The 26,529-nt window shown below is 42.2% G+C and overlaps 2 protein-coding genes across 7 annotated transcripts in view; one reads left to right on the forward strand and one right to left on the reverse strand.

Annotated features, from left to right (window-relative positions):
• Positions 1-17,045, reverse strand: part of GPAT3 (glycerol-3-phosphate acyltransferase 3) — a 43,879-nt gene extending 26,834 nt beyond the window's left edge. Inside the window, exons 1-3 of one of the 6 annotated variants that reach the window (XM_089526192.1) lie at positions 16,962-17,044; positions 15,422-15,633; positions 12,277-12,424 (exon numbers count right to left, since the gene is read on the reverse strand). Coding sequence is in view for 5 of the 6 variants with exons in the window: in XM_089526191.1 (XP_089382317.1) it covers positions 4,771-4,914 (144 nt within the window). In the remaining variant the exon portion in view is untranslated. Of the gene's footprint in view, positions 1-4,770; positions 5,146-6,246; positions 6,330-12,276; positions 12,425-15,421; positions 15,634-16,961 lie in introns of those variants that run through there. The other 5 variants (XM_089526187.1, XM_089526190.1, XM_089526191.1 and 2 more) reach the window with 5 other exon arrangements.
• The window catches only part of ABRAXAS1 (abraxas 1, BRCA1 A complex subunit), a 28,739-nt gene continuing 15,917 nt past the window's right edge, over positions 13,708-26,529 (forward strand). Inside the window, exon 1 of the mRNA XM_089526194.1 lies at positions 13,708-13,981. The gene's annotated coding sequence lies outside the window, so the exon portion shown is untranslated. The remainder of the gene's footprint in view (positions 13,982-26,529) is intronic.

A 26,529-nucleotide genomic window follows, 5' to 3' on the forward strand; every position in this document is an offset into this window, starting at 1 on the left:
TATGTGTGCATACATGGTGCATTTTTTCCCATGGAGAAACAAAGCACTGGAAAGCTTTGTTTTTTTAACACTTTCAACCCCACATCTTTGGGATTCTCACCATGAACATTTTTCATGGTAGGCTTGTTTCTTTTTACAGCCTGGCTCTGCTATTTATCATTAGAATAAATTATAACTTTTTAGGACAAGGATGAGGAACATGTCTCCCCCACTCATGTCATCAGATTGCAGTTCCCAAAAACCACAACCAGCACAGTCACCAATGAGGACTGGTGGGAGATGCAGTCACACACATCCCAATCTTGCCTCAGGACACTTCAAGCTTTTAATATACATCATTTTTACAATCCTTGCAAGAATGCTGAAAGGCAGGCACATTCAGAGGTTGAAATAGGTTTGAGATGGGTTTTTTTTAACAGTCTAACTGTAATACAAGAACAGTAATTTTTGTCTAGTACTGGACAAACAAGGCATGCAAGTACCTGTACATGGCAAAGGTGAAAAAATTGTATTAGAGACTTCATAGGCCAGGATAGGAAAATGGGAAGCTGGCTCAGGGCAGCTCAGATCACTGCAGCACTAACTAACAACAGTTCTGTAAAGTCTCTGGCAGGGAGGGAGCAAGCTTGTTTTCTGCTGCTCCAGAGACTAGGACCCGGAGCAATGGATGCAAGCTGCAGGAAAAAAGATTCAACATTAGGAGGAACTTCCTGACAGTAAGGGCTGTTCAACAGTGGAACACACTTCCTCGGAGTGTAGTGGAGTCTCCCTCCTTGGAAGTCTTCAAACGGAGGCTGGATGGCCATCTGTCGGGGATGCTTTGATTTGGATTTCCTGCATGGCAGGGGGTTGGACTGGATGGCCCTTGCGATCTCTTCCAACTCTATGATTCTATGATTCTATGAATCTTTCCTATAAACTGATACCTGCCCCACTGTTAACTGAAGATGCCAGATATTATTCCTGGGATACTGGGCATGAAAGAACACAACTTCCATGCACTATCTCACCTGTAGGTAACCACTGGTGGCCAGGGTAGTATTCAAACATAAGAATGTATTTACACAAGTTCAGGAAAAACTATCTTGCATCTGTAACTTGGGTCAATTTTTTTTCAAGTCCATCCCTTTTGTTTTAAAACCACGCCTAGTTGGAACATTTTTTGTTTAAAAGAGGTCCCAGTTTGCACTCTCAATTCTCTGCAACAACTTCCACCTTCAAAGAATATTCTGGTTGAGGTAGAAGTTTGCTTTATTTGTTTTGTAACTGTTGTATGTTTTTAACCAATTTTATAGTGTTTTATGATGTTTAATATGATTTTTTTGTCTTATACATATTCTCCCAGCCTAGGAGGAAAAAAGGCATATAAATAAAGAAAATAAATAAATATTCAAATAAATAGTAGAGTTAATGAAACAGTACAGAAGAAGTGCATGTTCAGCAATAGTTTAACCCCTGGAAAAGCAACCAAGCCAGAATCTGAAAACAGACACACAGACACTAAGGTTGCATCCCAGATGTTCTGCATTACAGAGATTATCTTTTCCAGTACATTCGTTCCTTCGCATTTGCAGCTTTGACTTCTGCAGATTAACCATTATTCAGATTTTATTAATATGTTCTCTCTAGGAATATCTAGCCCTCCAGCACAACTCTATAGTCAACCAAAAGTCACACTGAAAGACCTAGAGATTCCTAGAGAGAACACTCCACTAGACATTTGTAGCTTGTCCAGCACAACTGTATGATCAATGCCTGGCAGATGTTGGCCTCAGAGTTTCACTGGAGGGCCTAGAGATTTCTAGAAAGGTGTTCTCTGAGATAAAAACATAGTGTTTTTGTTATGTGCAGTTTTTCCACATTCACAGGGGTCCTGGGCCTCTAACCCCAGCAAATGTGGAGGGACAAGTGTATTTTCAGAGGGATGTGGTGGCTTAGTGGTTAAAGACACCAATTCTGATGGTTGGAAGGTTGGTGGTTCGAGGCCAGAGTGCTGCATGAAGGGGTGAGCTCCTGTCACTAGTCCCAGCTTCTGCCAACCTATCAGTTCAAAAGCATGCAAATACAAGTAAACAGATACTGTAGGTACCGCTTCAGTAGGAAGGTAACAGCGTTCAGTGCAGTCATGCTGGCCACACGACCACTGCAGTTATCTCTCTTCGGCTTAGTAACTGAGATGAGCACCGCACCCTACAGTCAGTTACAACTAGACATTCATGTCAAGGGAGTACCTTTACCTTTACCTACTATTTTCAGAGCACCTTAGAGGGCAAAGCTTCCAAGGTAACTTATATAAATAGAAGAACAAAGCAATTTCACAGCTGTAATGAGATCACTATAACTATGAAAACAGAACAGCCTTGAAACACGGTAAAGCCCAGAACATCCAGCTATATTTAAAACAACAGAACTGAACAATTGAAACATACCTCTGTAATGACTTAAAGACATAGGTGGTTTCATATTATGGCTGACAACTTGGCTAAAAGAAGACCAAATCTTAAAAAGGGCCTTAAAAACATTGTAAAGATGGGGATCAAACACATAGTCTTTTAAAGAGAGTGCCACAAGTATGGGGGCACTATAAATTTGGCCATCTCTGTAGCATTTTTCATTCAAACGTAATAACACTGGATGGACAAGTGACAATGAATGCCTTCCATGTTTACACTGGAGTACAATAACATCCAGAATCCATAAATCAGTGATACCTTTAATGGGCCCACCAAAACGTACAGAATACACATTGCAAGCTTTCAAAGCTCCACTAGCTTCTTCATCAGGCAAAGAAGTTAGAAATTGTATCTAAAATGTTCCTAATGCAAAAAAGTGAAGGCTTCTCTGTTCTCTGCCTAACAAAGAGGTTTGTAACCTCACATGGAGATATCCTAGATCTCACAAGGAAGTACCTTTTTGTGTTGCTAATAGAATTTAAATTTCCTGGACTTTAAAATACTTCATCTCCCAGTACCATGGCCAGAAGGAAGAGTGGCCTTCCTGCATAGCTATCTCTCCAAACCAACTCAACTCAAAACAATACCAACAACTTCTTCACAAAATACAGACCTGCAACTAACATCATCAATGTTTCCTTCCTGTACGATCTCTAACACCTTTGTCTGATGAAGAAGCCAGTGAAGCTTCCAAAGCTGGCAACATGTATTTTTGTGTATTTTTGCTAGCCCCATAAAGGTGTCAATGCTTTGTGGGTTTTGGATGTTATTGTATTTTACTATATGGCCAACATGGCTATGTGTTTGTCCACATTCACTGAATCACACTATGTTTGCTGTTCCCCTTCAAGAAATAATACAGTATTTGCAATGTTGTGGCAATGTGCCTTCAATTTATTTCCTCCTGGACAGAAGGTTCAAATGTGAGACATGTCCTGGAAAAGGAGGACATCTAGTCATCCTGTCCTCCATGCAATTCTGCTGCAGAGCTTCACAGCCACTTAAGCTGCATCTGCACTGCAGAAATAACCCAGTTTCACACCAATTTAACTGCCACGGTTCACTGCTATGGAATCCTGGGAATTGTAGTTTGTTGTGACACCAGAGCTCTCTGACAGAGAAGGATGAATGTCTCCTTGTTGTTGTATGCCTTCAAGTCGATTCCGACTTGCAACCCTAAGGTGAAGCTATCCTGTGGTTTTCTTGTTTTCATTGCCTTCCTCTGAGGAGGGTGAGAAAGTGTGACTTGCCCAAGGTGACCCAGTGGGTTTCCATGCAGAGCTGGGAATCCAACCCTGGTCTCCACAATAGTAGTCCAATGCTCCAACCACTAGACCATCGTTGGTGTAGGTGTTTTAGGCCATCTTTCCTGAAAAGGGAGTGACTCCAAAGCCAGCTAATCCAGAGGGGGTTTCTTTAATTGTAAAAACAGAGAAACAACAGAGGGGAACTGATGCAGCAGATGATGGGGATTCAGAGGGGATGCTAAGCAAATAAGGAGCAGAACAACTGTTCCTACTCCTCCCATATTTCAAGGTCCTCAAAGTGGACCCCCTTAGCTTTTTTATAACTTGACTCTTTCCCTTCTCAACTATTGTCTAGTTGGTGAAGGCCAAGGCTGCCTCCCCCCTGCAGAAATAATCCAGCTGACACCGTTTTAACTGCCTTGCCTCAATGCTATGAAAAGCCGGGATGTCTAGTTTTGTGAGACACTGATGAGAGATCCGGGGTGGCAATAGTGGTTTGAGTGCTGGACTACAACTCTGGAGACCAGAAACCCACTGGGTGCCCTTGGGCAAGTCACAGGCTCTCAGCCCAGGGAAAGGCAATGGCAAACCCCTTCTCAACAGATTTAGCCAGGAAAACCTTCTGGTAAGTTAGCCTAAGGGTTACCATGCGCCAGAAAAGACTTGGAGGCACACAAGAAGGAGAAGGTATTTCTCCTTCTCTGTCAGAGAGCTCCTCAAAAAGGAGGGCGCCTGGTCACTCTGGTTAAAAGGGGAGATTCCTAGAGGGCCCCCGAAACCCAGCAGGGAAAAAAGGGAAGGAAAGGAGGCCACTGGGCCATGGAAGGGGAGGCCAAGGAACAGCCAAATAAACACACACATCTATAGTGGCTTGAGTATTGGACTAGCAGGACTCTGGGGACCTGGGTTCGAATCCCAGTTTGGCCATGAAAACCCTGGGTGACCCTGGGCAAGTCACACTCTCTCAGCCTCAGAGGGCTATGACAAAACAAAACGCCACAATCCAGGGCTCTCTCCCTGAGTCGCAAAGGGCTGGAAGGCACACCCTGGCGAGCCCTGCTCCTGCTCACCTCCAAGGTCTTGACCAGGGCCTTGAGGTAAAGCTCGGAGATGCCCAAGGAGACGCCGAAGAGGGAGGGCAGGACGATGAGGAGGAAGGCCAGGGCGAACCAGGCGCTGAGGAGCTCCAGGGCCAGGGAGAAGACCTCCTCCATCTTGGGACTCGGGAAGGGAAGGGGAGCCCCGGAAAGCGACCAGCCAAGGAACGGGGAGCCTCGTCTTCTCTTTAGCCCTTCCTCCCTGGAGAAAAAGGAGGAAGGAAAACGGCCCCTGAAGAAGGGGAGAGACTCTCCCTTTTTCTTCCTTCCCTTCCTTCCTTCCTTCCTTCCTCCCTCCCTCGGCCTGGCTTTTAATGGCGCTCCTCCTCCCACTTAACCCCTTCCTTCCTTCCTTCCTCTCTCTCTCTCTCTCTCTCGCCTGTCGCCTCAGGCCAGGAGTTGTGGGCTCCCTGAGGCGAAAAGATGGAGGAGGAGGATTGAAGGGCCTTCGAGAAAGAGTATAGACTATAGATATAGCTTTCCCGACAGCCCTAGCCTCAGTGGAGCTGGGTTTGTGGTTGTGGTGGTTTGTGTTGTGTTCCGCCTTTTGTGTCATTCTTTCCCTCACAACAAGGGCATTGTGAGCTCAGGGTGACCCGGGTTCAGGAGAATGGAGGGGAATGGGACTCTATCGGGTCATATAATAATAATAATAATAATAATAATAATAATAATAATAATAATAATAATAAATGTATTTATAGCCCGCCTCTCCCAAAAACCGTCGAGGCGGGTTACAACAATAAAATACATCAACAACATCTGTCGTGCATTCATAAATAAATTGTTACACAGCCCCCTTACCCCCCAATAATAATAATCACAATAATAAAATGTATAGCCTGACTCATTACATTCGTAAATAAAAAGTTACACAATCCCCTTAAACCCTCCATTATAAAACTAAACAGCAACATTATAACATACAAATTAAATTAATTAAATAAGCATAATTAAATAAACATAGTTTAAGACGGAGGATTTGGCTGCCTCAGCCAATTAGTATTCTTATTATTATTTTATTATTATATCCTGCCTTTTTCCCAATATCAGGTGGACTCTAGGCGGTGAGCCAAGTATAACAAAACGATACAATTTAAAAACAATACAAAAGAATTAAAACACATAAATATAAAAAATTTAAAAATTAAGGATTAAAACAGTTATAAATTAATATATAATAAAATACAAGCCATTACAATTTGGTTAGCCCAGCATTAAAAACGCAGTCCTTCTCTGCTTAATAGGCCTGGCTGCACAGGGACATGCATAAAATGGCACCTTGGTGCCACCTGCGTCAGTCAGGAGAGTGGTTTTTGGGTTTGTTGTGTGTCTTCAAGTCATTTCCAGCTTATGGCAACCCTAAGGCAAACTTTAGCAGGCTTGGACACATTTAGGGGTAGCTGTGTTGGCCATATAGCAAATCCAATAACATCCAAACAAGGATACCTTTATTGGAACAACCGAAATGCACAATTCCATGTTGCAAGCTTTTGAAGTCACACTGGTTTCTTCATCAGGCAGAAGGGCCAAAAATGGAAGATGTTAGTCATAGGCTTGCATGTTCTGTTTCTGGTCTTGGTTCAGATAGTAAGGAGGGCTATCTGCAGGCTGGCCATGTGGCCACTGGGAGATTTTCATAGTCAGGAAATTTAGTGTCCATTTGCAACTCAAAGAAGATGCTTTCTTGGAATCCAGCATGTATCCTCCCTTTGTTAAGCCACAGGCTCTTATGTAGGTAGAGGACACCAAATTGGGCTTTTCTTGGCAAGATTTATCCATTGCGTTCCCCTGAGGCTGAGAGCATATGACTTGCCCAAGGTTACCCAGTGGGTTTCATGGTTGACCCAGGAATCCAATCCTGGTCTCAAGAGTTGCAGTCCAACACTCAAACCACAATGTCACAGTGGCTCTCATCCAACAATTCTGGCCTTCTAGTATCTCAGTATCTCACGGCTGTCTTCCCTCGGCAGCTTCCGCCTGAGGCAAAGGCCTCATTCTATCTAATGGGAGTGCCCATCCTGGAGATTCTGCCTATTTGTGTTACAACACAACAGGCTAGGTGTTGTCCTATTTCCTGTGAGGTGGCTCATGGTTGTGAGGCTGCTCTCATTCTTTCTAGCCTCCCTTCTTCCCCAGTGAACTGATAATAAACAAAATTATTTTGTTTATTTTGCTGGGTTCCTTACTTGTAGAAAATTCAGAAAGTACTAGTCATTTTTTAAAAACATGGTACCTACTTACTGTACATTTTAGTTGAAATAAATATTGTTGACAGCCTTTACAGCATTTCATAGCTCGAGATAACATCTAGTATCTTACATAACTCTACATAATATTATTGCACAGAAGGTTATTAATGATAACCAAGAAGATGACTACATACTGTGCTGCTTAAATATCCATGTTATAGGTCCAGCTTGCATTTTGTGTACCGGTCTTAAATTTTGATGACATTTTCCCAACACATTGCCTTTGTTATCAGATTCAGGTATTGAGTCCTGCCAAGTTTGGAGTCAAAACAGGGCCAGAAGCAAGAAGGAAATATTGGCACTAGGCAGACAAACCCCAGAGTTTACAGATCTACAAAAAGCTTGGGGTGCATGCATTTAAAATCACCCCAATGAGGATTGATCATGTTGGCTGACAAAAAACAACACTAGGCTATAATGGCCCATGTTCTAACTTAATTTAAAGCAGCTTCCTATGTCTCAACAGAGGCCTCTATGGACAAGGTTTCCTTGAAGGCAGACAAATTGAATACATATGATCTGGGAACCATTTCTGCATGTTCTTTTCCACAGTGATATGGTTCTTCTCAGCCTGAGACTCTCTTTGCATTACAAAGGATGTTAGATTCTCAAGTACAATTGGCCCTCCACATTTGCAGCTTTGACTTTTGTAGATTTGATTATTTGCGGTTCTGGTTAATATGTTCTCTCTAGGAATCCCTAGGTCCTCCAGTGCAGCTTCATCAGAAGTTGAGAATAGAGTTGTTGGAGAACCTTAAAACTCCTAGAGAAAACACTTCTCTGGGCATTTGTTGGTTCTTCTGTGATCAACCTCTGGCAGATATTGACCATAGAGTTGCACTGGAGGACCTGGAGATTCCTAGAGAAGTATTCTCTTAGATAAAAAGAATAGTGTTTTTTTATTTGTGTTTTTTCCACATTCATGGGGTCCTTCACCCCTAACTCCAGCGAATGCGGAGGGACCACTGTACATTGCATACATAGTTTGTGCAGTTTGCTCAGGCTTCAGCATTGCCATGTATGCACTGAGTTCATTATAGAATACATTAAAAAAAACCTCTCCAGCAGTTGTGATTCACAGTGTATGTTCAATATTGCTTTGCAAATGGATGTTTTGGGGTTTTTTTTTGGGGGGGGGGGGGAATTAAGGAAAGGTTCTCTGCTGTGACGATTCTTATTTAGAAATTCCTAATAAGGTTTTAAGGCAATGAAGTTTTGTTTTGTTTTTTAAAGAAGAAAATGGACAATGACAAAGTTCGCATCCTCATAAATGTCATAATTTGCTTCAGGCAGAATATCTGTAAAATCAGAGGGTGGGCAAAGTGTAGTCCAAAAGATGTTGTTGGGCTATAACTTCCATCAGTCCTAGCTAGGAAGGTTAGTGCTGGGGAATGCCAAGAGCTTCAGTTTAGCATCAACTGGAGGGTCACACAAGGCCAGCTGAAAACTGTGGCAGCCCTGTTGGCCCAGCTGTGCCTAGTAGAGCATGTCTCTTCTGCAATAATGCAGAAGAATAATTGCTCTGTGGACCAATGCTGGTATGTGAGCCATTGGCTGCTGATCCATGTCGAGTTTCCAGTAAACTATACAAATATGGAACAAATATAGTACAAGTACTTGGCACATTACAGGGAAGGACTTGTTAGTCTGCCATACCAAATGGTTTAAGAAGAACTGCTACACAAATCCAGTCAGTTAACCATAAACCCCAAGGCATCCTTAGTTTTGGACATGATATTTAAACAGATTATGGCACCATGAATTTGTAGTGTAGACACACACAAATCTCTGAAAGACAAAAGAAAACAACTTCTGTAAAACTTCTTACAATGGGGAGAAAAAAGAAGCTTTACAGAAACAGACTCTATTCCTGAGATAAACTGATATCCATTTGCAGCCAATCCATCACAACAGCCCTGCTGGGTCAGACCAAAAGATCTATCTCGCCTTACATTCTCTTGCCAGAGTGGCCAACTTGCTGAATTTGGTATGACTGGGTGAATGTACATATTCCAAGGGTCTCACATCTTTGCCTGCGGTGAGAAGTGACAGAACCTATTGTATTTTGCCTAGCAGATATTTATTCAGTGTAGGTCAGATTTCACTTATTTGAAGAGTTGCTGTTTGTAAAAAGAGGTAAGCAAAGTTTTCTACTAATCCATTGATGGAGACCAAAACACTGGGCATCTTGGGTTCTGTGCATAAATAAGGTGAACGCATGTGCATGATCACTGGAACACCATGCAATGTACAACACATACATTCTGCACACTGCGGTTGTTCCAGATTGCACATAACATCTTGTAGACAATTCTGCTTCTTAAGCATACTTTTCTTTAACCAACAAAACACTTTTCTGAAACTTAAATCTGTGGAAGTGAAATTATTCCAGATGAACAACACAATCATAGGCGTGCTAACTTAGAAGTAAGTCCCATTAGGTACTGTGGGACTTACTCCAAAGTAAGTGTTTATAGAATTACAGCCTAGATTCCTATAAGCATGTGGAGAAAGGATTCTGTTTTGACATTTCCCAAGCAAAGGGAACTTCTAGACAAGGCTTTTCTTGTACAGTCATCCTGCCTCATTCAGGGAATTTTACCTAGGGTAGAGAAGAAATTATACCATCTTCCATTTGTGACCCTTCTATATTTTTTCACTACTTCTTTAGGGGGGGGGGGGGGGAGATGAAACAGATGCATAGTGCCTTATGACTGCAACATTAGAAACACTGCATCACCCAAGGGTGATGGTTCTCAAATTCTCAGTAAGAGGTACTGGGAAGAGGATGAGGAGGGAGCCATGTCACGTCTGCCTATATAGCTTTGCTTGCACTGTATACATGTTATTACAGATCCTTCCACATGCATGCCTACAGATGAGCTGCCATTTCAGTCCAAGGTCTTATTACCAACTCCAGAGGCCTTTCTATAGGAAAACAGGTGGGAAACATCCCTCAAACATTTTTGCCATGTCCCCAAGGCCTTGCTACTTCTCTTCCATCAGTCCCTGCTGCTAGAGTAATGGTTGGGAGGGACACCACTTTTACCAGGTAAACATAAATAGAATTGTATGATAAAGCAGCTTGGACAAGAAAGGTAGTACAAGTAAAAGAAAAATAAACTGTTCTGACCATGGTTACAATTATTTGAGTTCACTGACAAATGTATCATAGCTGTTAAATGGCACAGTTGCTGGTAAAGTTCTGCCATAAAAGATGCTAAAGTCCATTGATCATGAACTGCTGCCCTGTTCATCAGAGAATAACTGCCTGTTAAACTAGCAAGAACAACAAAATGCTGACTTAAGCTATTATTCCTGCACCTTGGACCATCCTTTTAGAAGAAGAAGAAGAAGAAGGCGGCACAGATTTTTCCGCAAATAATCAAATCCGCAAAAGGCAAAACCGCAAATGTGAAGGGCCAACTGTAGTTTTATTTGTCGATAACTTATTCATGAATTTGCCTGCTTCTAAGGAGATTATCAGACTGAGAAAAATAAGAAATGGGACGCTCCCATCTTAATTGAGCGATTGCACAAAGATTATCACACGACTTCACGCTCATCCCATCCTTCTCCTGTCAATGAAGTAGAATGGTCCTGTAACTTTTTATTCACAGCAGTTTCTGTTTGATAATCTCCTGAACTAAGAACATAATGCGATGTACAAAGAAAGACATGTTGGCTTGTTACTGCTGCCCCCTAGTGACCACAGTAGGTAGCATTTTGTAATTTTTAAGTTGCTTCTCTCAGTCTGGTAAATTCCAGGTGCAAATCACTGATGACCCATTCACAGTATACAATTATAGCTCTCTTATTCTATTTCAACTGCCATGTCTCCATCCTATGGAATACTGCAGTCTTTATTTTGGTGAGAATACAAGAGCGCTATGGCTGAGATTTCTAAGTGCTCCTTGCTCAACTGCTAATGCCAGGACTCCATACGGCAGTTAAACTGGAATTGTTGTTAACTGCCCCTGAACTGACTTTAACTCATGGCAACTCTGTGGATGAGACCTTTCCAAGACCCTCTGTCCTCAACCTTCCTGCAGGCGCAATCTTGTGTCTTCCCTGATCAAGTGTAACCGTCTGACATGTGATCTTCCTCTCCTACTGCCCTCAACATTTCCTATCATCATTGTCTTTTCTAATTATTATTTTTTCTTTGCGATGTAGCCAAAGTATGACAGCCTCAATTTAATAATCTTAGCTTCCAGTTCAGTTGAGTTCTTGATGAGTTCTAGGACCCATTTGTTTGTCTCCTTGGCTGTCCATAGTATTCTCAGTACTATTCGCCAGCACCACATCTCAAATGAGTTGATTTTCTTTATATTGGTTTTTCACTGTCCAGGTCTCACATGGTGATGGGGAATACAGTGGCTTGGACTATCCTCACTTTAGTTTACACCTTATGATCTTTCCCACTTATTTCATAGCCACCCTTCCCAGTCTGAGGCTTCTTCTGATTTCTTAACTACAATCTCTGTTCTGACCAAGGTATAGCAACTCCTTGATTATTTCAAATTTCCCGTTGTGAATTCAAATAGATTTTCTGTGGTCATTATTTTTGTTTTTTTAACATTCCACATTAATTCAACTTTAGCACTTTCGTTCTAGGTCTGTTTTTTTAGGTGGAATAATGAATAATTATGAATTATTTATTATACTTAATTTGTTAAGGTGAAATAACAGTGCTATAATTATGTAATGTGAATGGGGCCCAAGAGTGGGAAAGAGGAAAGGCTGCTGTCTGTTTCTATATAGGCCAGTGATGCTCAGCTTCCAATCTTCTGATACATATCCAGTACAAATCATACAGGAAAACAGTTTTATAATATTCTAACCATACCCTGTAAAGTTCCATTACAATTGTATCTTCTCTTGGTGCTTTATTTACTGACTGCCCTGCCATAATCCTCTTGATCTGATTAAAGGTAACATCTGGCCATTCAGAGGGATCTACGTATTGAATTTTGAAGAACTTGTGAGGACAAATCCATCCAGAAACCATGTATTGCAGTGGAAATATTTCTCCTAATCTTTTTCTCACACTAATACCTCCAAGGATAAAATAAATATTTCCTGTGTCACCAAACACTCAACATTCTGGGACTATTTCTTATTGGCTTTATCACTTAACTCTGTTGCTGCTCATTATGCTTTTGTTTAATTTCTTTTGAGTATTATTTTATAATTATATTGTAATTGCTATATACTTTTCTTCTACCTTTAACTTCAGTGTCCTAAATGGAGACTCCTCTTCATTGACTGTTCCAGATTACAGAACTCCCTTGGAAAAGAGGCTAGATCAGTCTCCTCCCTGTTCTTCTTTCACCAGTAAGCAAAGATTTCTCTACTCCAACAGGATTTAACAACTGAAAGAATTATATAGAAAGAGGTTTTTAATGGACAAGCTAGACTTTTTAATATTTTTATTTTATTCATTTACCATTTAAGAGTTTAAACCTCTTGATTTTTCTTTTAATTGTACCAATATGTCAGAAGGGTGTTCCCAGCAGTGACTTGAGGCCACCTTTTTACCTCAGAAACCTCTGAAGACTCTTCATAGCAAAACTGCCTGAAGGACTGGCATTGGAGTTTATCACATGGGAGGAATTTCTCTTAATTTCAAATGAAAAGAAAGTGGGGCCAGAACGCATTCACATGAATTCGCTAGTTCAGTGAATTTGTGAATTCGAATTGCGTTTGAACTGACTTGCCATTGCCCAAAAATAGCTTGCCATTGCCCAAAATTGCATGTGATCACCTCTCACGCAATAATGTGAAACCTCATGATTGCATTCGGACTGACTTCCCATTGCCTGAAATTGCGTGTGGTAGTCTATCATGCAATAACGTTAAACCCCATGATTTGCGTTCAGATTACCATTGGATTATACTTACAGTTTCCCTTGTCTGATAATGTCCATTGTCCCTCTGGACAGAACAGCTTCTCCTCCTGATTCTCCTGCATGATTCCCTTTCCTCTGAATTCCCCTCTGCTCTGCACCTGAGCAGTAGAGGAAGCTTTTCTGGATTTGAGGCCAGCTGAGTCTTCCTTATAGTTTAAATAATGCTCCTAGAGAGACCCTGCATGAGGTTGAAGAATTTCTTGTGTCATCTCCCTCAGGCAAAAGACTGGTCAGATTGCTGCCAGATATAAAGCCCTTTTCCTTCAGTCAATTCATTCCTCACATTCCTGTGCCTATTGAGGGATTGACAGGAAGACCTTGTGACATATTGGTGCCAAGTGGTGGAATTGACAGATCCAGTGGAGGGATTGATAGATCCAGTGTGAAATCTACTGAATCAGTGAAGGAGTTCAGAGATTCCATTGAGTTGTGTATGTGGGTCAGCTAGAGTGATACCTGGGGTATTGCTCAAGGGTAAACTGGGTGACTGTTTGGAAGCTGCCAGAACTGCAGGAAAAAGTTGCATTAGTGTTTAGGAACACTCCCTGGCGTAAAAGTGGTGTGAGACAAATGAATGAGTTCTGACTTAAATACAGAGCTAAAGAACCAAAGAACTAAGGAAGAACCAAACAAAATGGTTCAGCGCAGACCATTGATGTGAAGGAGGGATTTGGCAGCCGAGGCGAGGAATGCTGAGGAATTTGGAAGCTGAAGCAGGATGCTGTTCAGGTGTGACGAAATACAAAGGATGACCAGGGGAGTGCTGTTCTCCTGAGCTGCAAACTGACAGGACAATGGACTGCCTTGAACAGGATGTCTTCTCCAGAAAGAAGAAGTTGAGTAATGGGCTGCAAAATGAGTAATGGGAAGCAAAACTTCAGCAACCAAAAAGCCAGGGAGAAGAAAAATATAAAGACCCTTGGCTTTCACCCTCATTTTGTTGGCATCAACTGCGGCACACGGATGTCATCCCCAGCCTTTGAGGACAACTGATCACTGTTCAGCGGAAGGAAAGTGTGTGTGAGTATTGTATGAATGTGTGAGTGAATGAAAGAACTCTTGATACTTAATGTTTGTATTGTTTTTGTGATTCAATAAGTGTTACATGCATAGTGTCTAAAACCAAATTTGGTATCTCAGGTATCTCTGTCAGCCCTGCTTTGATAAGGTCCACAGAAGGAGAAATTTTCATTACACGCTCTCAGGTTAAACGGGTTGCCAATACAGTGGTACCTCGGGATACGAAATACCCAGGTTACGAAATTTTCAGGATACGAAAAAAAATAATTTAAAAAAAATTTTCCGGGTTAAGAAAGTTTTTTCGGGTTACGAAAAAACTTTTGGTGCTTTTCTGCGCGATTTCACACCAAATCGCGGCTTTTCCCCATTAGCGCCTATGGGGATTCGGCTTGCGAAAGCCTTTCGGGTTACGAAATTGACAGCGGAACGAATTAATTTCGTAACCCGAGGCACCACTGTACCAATTTCAGCATAACAGTGGTAGTATAGTAGGGGACTGAAGTGACATATATGGTGACCGAAATAAGATATTTACATGGTTACACTCCCTCCTAAAGGTGAAAGGGGGAAAACGAGCAGGTTATTAAAAGGTGATTAAAAGTTGACAGGATCCAGTTCCTCTTACCAGGGAGCTGGTTAAGTCCCACAGAGTTCATCTCCCTCCCCTACACTGCAACCCCACTGCATCCCTAAAAAGTCTGCTACCCCCTTTCCATATTTCCATTTTGGTTAGCTCTATGTGTTGTGTTTGTGCTAATTGCTGTTTTGTGTGTGTGATTGCATTTTGCTTATTTTCTCAATACACCTTGTAAATCTTCTTAATTAACCCCAAAACCTGGCATCCTCCCAGTTAGTACTGGTATATATTGTATCACAGTGTCCAAAGGTTACCTAAGCCTCTTGGAAATCTAATTTCCCCAACATTTTAAGTATCTCTGACAGTTGGTTGGAGTTATCAATCCCCCACCTGTTCTTTGGGTAAGACCACTCAGCCGTGGAAACCAACCATGAGCAAGTCACACTCAAGAGAGGGCATAAGCAAATCCCTCTGAACTAATCTTGCCAAGAAAACCTCTTAGGATCACCATTGGTCAGAGATGATTTGAAGGCACACAACAACAATATGCATATACGCAGTGGTTGTAGGAAAGGGAAATTAAATACAGAGAAAAATTAAATGTCGCATTGAGTCCGTACTTTTTATCTCTGATCTCACTGTCTGCAATCCCACCCATAATCCTGTGTATCTGAAATATTTACATGGGTTTTCCAGAAAAAATCCAAAAAGAAAGTTACAGTTAGAAATACAGTTGTAATACAGTACATGACCTTAAATGGAAGGATCAGAATCTTAGATGAGGCAGATTGTAGAAGTGAGTCAGTAGAGGAATCCAGACAAATAAACAGTTTTGAGGAGGAAAACATTCTTTTGTTTCTTACCTTCATAATTTTTCTTATGATTTTCAAATAACCGTTTGCAAATATATGTGGTAATATGCCTAGAATAAACGACACGCAGAAGTAGGCTGTCCAGAGATGTCCTATTACAGAGTAGAATTCCATCATGCTTGTTTCTACAGAATGTGTTCGTCTTCGTGAGCAAATCGGCTATCGTTAAGCTTTGACAGACTTACTCTCTTGTAGATCAGTTCCTTATACAGCAGAAGGACGAGAGACTACATCAACATCATCTTATAATACTCTCAACTTATAACACATAGTTCTTATGATCTGGAGATTAGGTATTGTGTATGACAGCAGTGTGAGAGTGTACACTGTTGTCACACACCATACCTGATTATTAACAAATTAGGTTACTGACATCTCATTCTTCCTATGCCACAGTTCAGCCTATTCAGATGTTTCTCCTAAAAAAAATCCCCTTCAAAATGTTTCCTCTCAGGATTATCTGAACTGAACTTGCAACCATACAAGCAAACAATTCTACTCAGTGCTGTGTGAAAAGAATTAACAATTAGCATTATCTAGTCTCTGTTTCCTAAGATCTCACATATTTCAGAGCCAGCGTGGTGTAGTAGTGGCTTGAGTGTTGGACCAGGACTCCGAAACATGTTGGTAAAAACACTGAATGACCTTGGAAAAGGCACACTTTCTCAGCCTCAACAAAAAGCAATGAGAAACCCGCTCTGAAGAGATCTTGCCAAGAAAACCGCATGAGATTCAACTGAGGATTGCCATAAATCAGAAATGACATGATAACAAGCACATCTCAAAATGTCAAGGATATTCACACATATAATTTTGGTATAATCTTTATCCAACCCTATATTTATCTGAAATTATTAGATCTCACCTGTTGGTCACAAGAATTCGCACAGAATCCATCAGACTGTGCATTACTAGGTTCATTCTGCCTAGACACATTACTCCTAAGGTGCAAAGATCCCTTTCAGCTGTGGATCCTCAGAACATCTGCTAGTTCACTGTAACATATACAGTATCCACTCCTACATGTCTTTCCCCAATACTTAATTCCCTTTACATACCACGTATAAATTATATACAGTCTGGAATTAGATTGGGCAACCCTTATGAAATCAATGATGATTTATTATCAAAATGCTGACAATTGCCCTCAGGTATGAAACACCTGTATTGTGGGTTCATAACTTTGCAGTCTAACAGGTTCAGATTTCAAAAGCACTGTTTATTTAGGTAAACATGTCTTCCTGTTTATCTGATAGAGACTATGTACGTACTGCATCACAAAACAGTCATCACATATAAGAAAGATGCAAAAACCTGTGTGTGCCATCTGTTACATTTCCACCTGTCATATTGCAGTTGGGCTTTATTACAAGTTACTCTACATCTCAGGAGGAAAAAAGGTTAACATCTTCTAAATAAAGAACATAATAAAATAAATTCATTAAATGTGACACAGTGAAAATCCAAGTCCCATTGTGTCTGATGTGGCATACTTCCACGTAAGTGTGCAAAGCACTATATTGGTACTTACATGTGCATTGTATAATGGGGGGCAGAGCCATACCAACCATCATGTTCCAGTTTTGAAGCTTCAGAGATATTTAAAGGTCTGCTGGGCTCACTAAGACAAGAGAGAGATGAGGATAGAATTATAAACTATTGTTATAAACTATTTACATCCCATTTCAGGCAAACATAGGCCTGTTACAGACAGCCAAAATAAAGCTGCTTCGAGTCACAGTGGAGGTATGGTGTTTCAATGATGCATGCGTCCTAAGAGTCCAGAAGTCGCACCAAAGCCACACTCCAGCCCTAAGGACTGGAGCGTGGCTTTGGTGTGGTTTCTGGACTCTTAGGACGTATGCATCATTGAAACACCATACCTCCACTGTGACTCGAAGAAGCTTTATTTTGGCTGTCTGTAACAGGCCATAAATTCACTGCCATCATGTCAGGTCTGGAAACACTTTGACTTCTGTAAACAATTTCTATGTTCTTGCTTCCATCCCTGAGTTATTTGATCTGTCATTTATCACCTCAACAATAACAATAATTAGTCTTCATCCTTACAACTTCTTGGCATACACAGCTGTCTTAGTCTGTTGCTGAACAAACAACAATCTTCCCGTTTCTTAAAGACTTGACAATTTTTATTTATGGCTTACCGTCAGAAAGAAAGAGACTGTATTAATCCACAGGGATAAACAAAATTTACAGGTGGGCGACACTGTTAACACTGTTATTAGAATCAGTTGTAAATTCACAAAAATGGACAAGCATTAGACATTGCTGGAATTCTTCACAAATTCTGATGAACTCAAGAGTTTGCATATTTTGTGAATTTATAGCTGGTCCTATAAAATATTGGTCAAAAACACAGGAGTTTATCACACGGGGAAAATGTGAAGTTTAAACAGTGAAAATCACACAATTGACATTAAAACACAATTAAAATGAGATTAGCACAAGAGCCATTATCCTGTGAATAACCAGGGAATAACCAGGCAATAAACAGCAAAAAGTCATTCACAGGAAAATCCCGTGTATTATTGGCTGCTGTTTCTTGCCTGGTTATTCAAGGGATAATGGCACTTTAATCACATTTCATCTTGACGTCGTGTGAAAACCATTAGCACAATTGTGGGATTGTCACGGGTCAATCACTGTTTATACTTCCAATTGTCCCCTGTGTGATAAAGTCTACACTGCGGAAAGAATTCCCTAGCTCCATGCTAGGGAATTCTGGGAACTGTAATTTTGTGAGACATTAAGTCTTTCCTGGAAGAGAGCTCTGGTACCACAATAAACCACAATCCCCAGGATTCCTTAGCACTGAGCCAGGGCAATTAAAACGTTCTCAAACTGGATTATTTCTGCAGTGTGTTTTGGACTATTATAGCTAGGGTTTCTGGATCTCAGGGCCTGCATCCCCCTCTGGTCCTCAGTGAACTGAGGAATCTCAGGGTATATGAGCACTGTCTTGAAAAGTGTGTTTCTCACTAACTCAGGGTGACCAGATGTCATAACCACAAAGGAGGACATTAAGGAAAATGTAGACATTACGAAATAAAAGCTTTGTTTTTGTTAACCACCTTTGAGTCGATTTTGACTCATGGCAACCCTATGGATGAAACCATCTCCAAGACCCCCTGTCCTCCACTACTCTGCTTAATTCCTGCAAACCTACACTTGTGACCTTCTTAATAGAGTCCATCCATCTGACATGTGGTCTTCCTCTCTTCCTATTTCCCTCCACCTTTCCCAGAATTATTGTATTTTCCAGTGAGTGTCCAATTGATGTGTCCGAAGTACGGCAGCCTCAGTTTGGTCATCTTGGCTTCCAGGGAGGTTTCAGGCTTGATCTGCTCTAGGACCCATTTGCTTGTCCTTTTCACTGTCCATGGGATCTTCAGCACTCTTCTCCAGCACTACATCTCAAATGAATTGATTTTCTTCCTATCATCTTTCTTAACTGTCCAGCTCTCACATCCATAATAGGGAATACGATGGCTTGTATGATTCTAACTTTTGTGCTGAGTTGTATATCTTTGCATTGTAGAATCTTTTCTAGACCTTTCATAGCCATCCTCCCCATTGTTAATCTTCTTCTGATTTCCTAATTGCAGTCCCCATTTCTAGCAATGTTTGGTCCCAGGTATGGGACTTTTTTTTTACTATTTCCGTTTCTTCATTGTCTGGGTTGAACTTGTGAAAGTCCTCGATGATAATTATTTTTGTTTTCTTTATGTTCAACATTAAGCCTGCCTTTGCATTTTCTTCTTTGATCTTCCTTAGTAGGTGCTCCGGTTCTTTGAGGTTTTCTGCAACTACTGTGGTGTCATCTGCATATCTTAGATTGTTGATATTCCTTCCTCCTATTTTCACTACTCCTTCTTCTGTATCAAAGACTACTTTTCTTATATGTTCTCCATGTTCTGTTCTGACAGTAGCCTCTTGTCCTGAGTACAGATTCTTCATCAGGACTATCAGATGTGTTGGCACTCCCATGTCTTTAAGGGCAGTCCATAGCCTTTCATGATTTATGCAGTCAAAGGCTTTCTTATAGTCTATAAAGCACATGCTGGTTTTCTTTTGGAATTCCCTGGTGCGCTCCATTAGCCATCGTATGTTTGCAATGTGGTCCCTAGTGCCTCTTCCTTTCCTGAACCCCACTTGATACTCTGGGATTACTCTCTCCATGTATAGTTGGAGCCTATGTTGCAAGATAAAAACTAAAAACACTTATATAAATATAAATTCATTTGATATGGTTTCAGGGCGGTGGCATGTCATAACTGCAAAGGAGGACAAGGTACTGCAAAATGTAGTGCATATTGCATTCAAGAAAAGTGCAGCACAATAAAAAATAAAAGCTAAAAGCACTAATATAACTCTAAAACTGTGCTTCACAGTCATGCTTAAAATGGAGGATATTTTGAAATTCTTCCTGACAAAAGGCTGAAATGTGGGGCATGTCCAGGAAAGGAGGAACATCTGGTCAACCTGTATAGTTTATTTACAGCTATATTACATATACACCAGTGTGGCATAGTGGTTTGAGTAACTAAACTTTGAAAAAAATCTCAAATTATTTTTATTCAATATCACAGAAGAACTGGAAGGGAAACTGAACCAAGACCAAAATAGCGGTTATGCTATATATATGATTACAGCAGCCCCTTTAATTTTAGCAAAGTATTGGAAATGAGGAAATCCCCACAAGTTAGAAGACTGGTTAACAAAATTAAATGATTTAATGATTATGGACAAACTAACAATGATGCTCAATGATAAATCGGAGCAACAATTTCAAAGGAAATGGGGGGGGGGAATCAACAAAGTTTGGGTGTCACAGCAGAGAGACGCAGAGACAGGAATGGGGGTGCAAAACTTCTTAGCTGGCCAGGTCTTGGCCAGCCCCTTTTATTGACATCAGGGTTACATTAGGTTTTATTATCTCATAGTACATCAGAAAGCAATTTGCGGAATTAGGGACCAATGTGTGTTCAGGAGAATTCTAATTAGCAAAGGGAACAGGATGTGTACACTGTCTCAGCCGAATCAACATGGGCTTATCCAATTATGGATAAAGCATTGTCAACCAGAAGGTGAGTCATGACCTCGTGGTTTGCCAGCAAGGCTATCACATCCTATTCTCGGTAGACATTGCTATCCTGGGAGGGGGTGCACCCCCTGGGCTTTCCAGGGGATGCCACATCTCCCTCTTTTTTGTTTTTTTTATGAGCTGGTGTACATATCCTGCAACCAGCTGCTTTTCCGTGGTTGTCATTGTCCTTTGTAAAAGCCTTTAACACAAAGCAGGAATACATTGGATGAAACAGCAAAATAGGATCATAATACAAAAATGATAATGCCATATACAAGAAGTCTTTTCAGCCAATGAAGGTCTGGCAAATAGTAAATCAATCAGCTTCATAATCCAGAATATCCAATGTTCTGGTGGACCTGAGTCAGGTAAATCATGTAGCTCTTCAATCAAATTATTAATGGAACAAGAGTTATCTGACAATTTGAAACAACACATATCTTGACGTCTTCACACAGCAAAAGTATTCAGTTGGGCTATGGAGGTATATTGTAGTCAGAGGTGAGTGTTACTGCTCTTTGAACCCTGGAAACATCCAAGATAGAAGGGTGTTGGAGAACAGGAACAAGCCTACTCAGACAGCACTGTGTGCCATCAGACACATTGGCAGGTATAGAATTATAAGTTTGACAGTTACAATTAAAAGACTATCCAGGTAGCAATAAAATATGGATATATATAAGTGAAATCTCTTTTCCCAAACATTTTGATCTCCCCTTTGATACCACTGGGCTGAAGGGGCTCCACTGGTCAAACATAATAAACCAAGTACAACAGTTAACATAGAATTATGGGTTAATACAGCACATATTTTTGATTTTTTCACATAGCAAAAGTAAATAGTCTATGGCTGCTCCGTTGTCCAGAGTGGCATTTCTAAGTTCATGTTGTTTATTGTTTAGCATCATGTGAAATGGTTGATTGGATTGAAATATTAGGTTTTGAAGGCCTCGATGCCGTGTGCAGGTTTAAGATATTTGGCTGATGTCCATCCACACTGTGCCTATTGGGGTTGACACTGCTGCACAACCTCTTCCCCAAATGACGGGGGTTGCTGGTCCTTTCCGCTGTCTCTGGCAACTGTCAATATCACACCAAGGGCCACAGCAGCAGGGAAAATGAAGAAAAATGTTTCTGTGTTGGAAATAAATAATCAGACAGTGCAATTAAATTATTCCAGGCAAGTAAAATATAACAGATATGACCCGGTTCACAACCTTTTTGTGTTGATTGGGGGGTGTGCATTCCCCCTTTTTTGTTTATAGAAGACGTACGAGAGAGGAAAAGAATCTCTCCCCCCTTTTTGAACTTTAAACAGAGATGTCTATCCATAGGGAAGAACATAGAAGAATAGCAATAGCAGACTTTAGTAAAGAAGGTAGGACATCAATTTTAGCAAAAATGAGGAAATCTATTTTAACAAATCCTTTTCTGCAAGCAGACCTATGGAGTACAGGATTAAACTCAAAAACAAAAAAGGACGAGGCAGAGGAGAAGGAGGGGTTCTCCCCCCCCCCAGTAATCCCACTATAGCTAACCCAGATGAAGAGTAAGAGAGACAGATAGACTGTGCTGGTAAGAGAAGCTCTCTCTCTAGGAAACAATGTATAAAAGAAGGAAGCAAAACAACACAAATGGAGGAAGAGTATAAGATATTCAGACTTATGGGTTGCAAAAGTGTAGCACAAATCCAAACACATTAACAGACAGACAAATGAACAATTTCTAGGTGCAAGAGGACTAGAATCTGTTTCTAAACATGTACCACAATTTAGGTAAATGGAATATGTAGTCCTTTAGCCATGAGAATATAAAGCAATCTAGACAAAACTTTTTTCCTACTTTAGCCAAGACAGTTTTTACAGATAGACTATGCTGACCAGAGTGAGGCTTAACAGCAAGGAAAAAGACTCTTGAGAACAGGAATTAATCCCTATCAAAAAACCAATGCAGCAAAGACCTTTGGACTAAAGGAAGGGAGCTGTCTTCAGATTTGCAAATCACAAACAGCCAAACAAACAAGCAAATTAACAGATACAAGCAACAATTAATAGGATCTATAACAACCATGCTGGCCTCTGGCTGTTGCAATTCTTCAGCCAAGCCTGGGCAAATCAAACACATAAAGGAGACAGAGCGCAAGTAGGGTTGCCATACCTCCGGACCTCGAAACCGGGGAAAATGTAGGACAAAAATTTCAAATGTAGGACACACAAACATGTGTCCTACATTTGAAATTTTTGTCCTACATTTTCCCTCGCCGCTTGGGCTCCGCCCCCGCCGCGATCGCAGAGAGGCCCAGGGCCCAGGCGGGGAGGCAAAGCCTCCCTGAGTGAAGGATTCCCTCAGGGCCTGGGCCCCCGGCCTCGCCGCGATCACGGCGGGGAGCGGAGGCCCAAGCGGCGCGGGAAAGCCTCCGCCTTAAGGAGGCTTTCAGTCGCCGCCTGGGCCCCCGGCCTCGCCGCGATCGCGGTGGGGAGCGGAGGCCCAAGCGGCGCGGGAAAGCCTCCGCCTTAAGGAGGCTTTCAGTCGCCGCCTGGGCCCCCGGCCTCGCCGCGATCGCGGCGGGGAGCGGAGGCCCAAGCGGCGCGGGAAAGCCTCCGCCTTAAGGAGGCTTTCAGTCGCCGCCTGGGCCCCCGGCCTCGCCGCAATCGCGGCGGGGAGCGGAGGCCCAAGCGGCGGCTGAAAGCCTCCCTCAGCTTGCCACATCCTGCCCAGGGGCGGGGGCAAACCGGGGCGGGACCGTGCGGACCCGCCCCAAACTGGGAAAGTCCCGCCCCCAGGCAGGATATGGCAACCCTAAGCGCAAGCCAAGCTGACTACTAGAAGAATGAGACATAGTTTTCCAAGCACACTCTAAGTACTGATTTTATTCCATAGAATGGTATGTTCTCTTTGTCTGTAAGATTTGTGCGTCCAAAGAGAATTTCAATTATGCTTTATCACAACCAAAAACGCAAAATTAACACAGATTTGAGTGGGGGAAAAACCTAGAAACTCCTGTCCCTTTATAATTTCCACAATTAAATAGGAGAGAACAAACTAAAGGCATACAGAATCCTCTGAAAACAGAATGTAGAGACAAAAAGTTGAGACAGCGTCACTCTACCTGAGCACATGTAGAGTGCCAGCAACAGAAAATAGTGAGACATTTCTCAATCTCAATTCTGCAAAGCAGGAACAGAAAAGGGGGGGGGGGTCCTTACTCAATTTGGAATTTCCTACTGAATGATCTTATCCACTTGCCTCATGGGCACAAAGGAAAATGCAGAAATACAAAAAAACACAGACTACTGAATAAACTGGACTTATTGAGGGGAAGGAAAACTTCCTGTCTTTTAAGATCCCAACACTTACAAAAGTTCTCTGCATTGTTTAAAATGCCTGTAGGGTTTTGTGTTTCTCAAAGAGCAGTTTCTACGATTCCCTTCCAAGAACTACCTTCTGAGGTCTTTGTTCTGGGAGCTGAGGCTGAAACAGTGTGCCTCACCTCTTGGTCAGGGAGCTGGGTTGAAGCTGAGACGGTGTCATCCATTTTCACTGTTTTTCCCAGGGATCTGGGCTTCTGCCTCTTCCAGGAAACACATCTCCCAGTGCCACTCCAATCTGAACCACGGGAATGAGAAATATGACCTCTGAGGTTCCCTTTCTCTGGCATGTCCGGCTGGAAAGGTTTCCAAAGCTTGGGGTTTTGTGGTTGAGTCCATGCCCTGTTTTCTGGGGTTTTGACCCTCTTGGCCTCGAAGTGCTTATTTGGGGTATGGTTCTGATCTCTCTGTTTGTAGACTGTAGTCCAAACAGTAGCAGAGGTGTCTCCAAAAGAAAGTGAGACATTTTTCTTTCCATTTGGGCAAGGGGGGCTTGCTTTCCTGAGATTTACAGAGCAACTAGTAATATAGGGGCTCTTGGAATGGAGTCCCTTGGGGGTCTCTGGCAATTTCTGCTTGCTATGGTGAGGCAGGCCTTCGGGTGTTTTCATCTCTCTTTGGGGAATGAGGGAAGGCTGAGTAGGGCTTTTAGATGGATCTAAAAAGCCTTTTTAAAGGGAATTTTCCCTAGCTTTCTTCTTTAGGGCTAGGGACTTTTCTTGTCTCTGTGCTATCATCAGATGAAATTTTGAAGAGAGCTGCCTTAGGTGCTGAGAAAAGGTTTCCCAACCCGCAAATAGCTCTGACTCTTTGATTTGGCATCCCAGAGACTCCTTGCTCTTGGGATGAAGTCCTCTATATATTTCACCCATGAACTCTTTATTCATAGCTTTGGAGGGGAGAGCTATTCTTGCAAGCAACATTTTCCTAGCCATGTATGTTTCTGGATCCTCATTTGTTTTTTGCTCTTGTGCATAGTATAAATCCTTGGCCAGTTGTCCTGGCCACAATAGGCTCAAGATATGTCCCATCCAGGAGTACATATCTTGGGACAAAAGGTTTTGACACATCACAGCTGCTTCCAGGTTGTCTCTGTCCACAGAGGACATGCACAGCCTAGCCAACTGTGTCAGATGAAATCCTGCAGCATATGGATAACTATTTGCAGCCCGAATCATCCATTTTATGCTCGTTTCCTGATTTAAGGGACCTAACAAATCTGCCATTATACATGCTTCTGCGATGGAGAAATGGGTTTGTTCTTGATTTGACTTTACTTCCCATTTTTGAACCTTGGCTGCCAAAATGGAATTTTCCTCCTTGAGGAGGTTGACTTGGGCTACCAATTCTTTAATCTCTTTCTTCATTTTGTTGGGGAAAGCCCTAGCAATTTTGGGAGCTTATCTGAGTCTTATCCTCCAGTGGGAGGATGAAGGGCAGAAAAGCTGAGAAAACTTACTGTTCCTTTCCTTGGAAGAATGTCCTCCAAGTCTGTCGTGAAGCTGTAAAGCCTCTTAGACGTGATTGGCTTAGGGTTTAGACCCAATTTTTAGCCAAAGTTGGTGGATACCTTAAAAGGTTTGTCCAATGAAGAGTCTGGGTTAAAACCACTTGCTCCAAACCAAATTGGCCAAGACCTTTAGAGATTTATTGGCATTCCCTCCACCTTTCAACTCAGGTAGAGTTTAAAGCCAGGCCACTTCTAGTGTTCTGACTTTAGGATTTTTCTTTGCTTCAGCTATTCCTGCTTCTACCGCTCCCAGCCGGGGCCTTACAGGCGATAAGGGAGGAGCAACCACTGGAACGGGGTAACCAGGTGGATCTCCTGGAGGAGCTAATGTGGCTAGAGGAGCGGGGGGCTGTGGGCAGGATTTTGGGGGGCCGTGGATTGGCTTAGCCGTCCCACGGCCGAGTTTACCACCTGCCAGGCAATCAAATGGGGTGCTGCGACACGAGGCTCAGCCTTAAGATGATTGCCTATCTTCTCCCATTCCTCCGCAGAGAGTGTTCCCCTCTCTGGGTACCAGGGACACTGGCATGAGATCTCTGCGACTAAATTTTTAATGTCTCTCCGGGTGATTTGTTTATCCCCTGACAACCGCTTAACTATAACTCCCTTGCGTGAGACCTTTGCTTGGCGGTCAGCGTTCCTCCCATACTCACGGGATCCTTTGAGGATGTGCGCGCAGACTATTCCAGTCGAATGAGCTGGGCCAAAGCCACCGTCTCCGTATCACGTCGGGGTCACCAGCTGTCGCGGCAGAGAGACGCAGAGACAGGAATGGGGGTGCAAAACTTCTTAGCTGGCCAGGTCTTGGCCAGCCCCTTTTATTGACATCAGGGTTACATTAGGTTTTATTATCTCAGTACATCAGAAGGCAATTTGCGGAATTAGGGACCAATGTGTGTTCAGGAGAATTCTAATTAGCAAAGGGAACAGGATGTGTACACTGTCTCAGCCGAATCAACATGGGCTTATCCAATTATGGATAAAGCATTGTCAACCAGAAGGTGAGTCATGACCTCGTGGTTTGCCAGCGAGGCTATCACATCCTATTCTCGGTAGACATTGCTATCCTGGGAGGGGGTGCACCCCCTGGGCTTTCCAGGGGATGCCACATTTG

Source organism: Sceloporus occidentalis, unplaced genomic scaffold, assembly GCF_023333645.1.
Source record: "Sceloporus occidentalis isolate IW3139 unplaced genomic scaffold, rSceOcc1.0.p SCAF_5, whole genome shotgun sequence".
NCBI classification, from domain to species: Eukaryota; Metazoa; Chordata; class Lepidosauria; order Squamata; family Phrynosomatidae; genus Sceloporus; species Sceloporus occidentalis.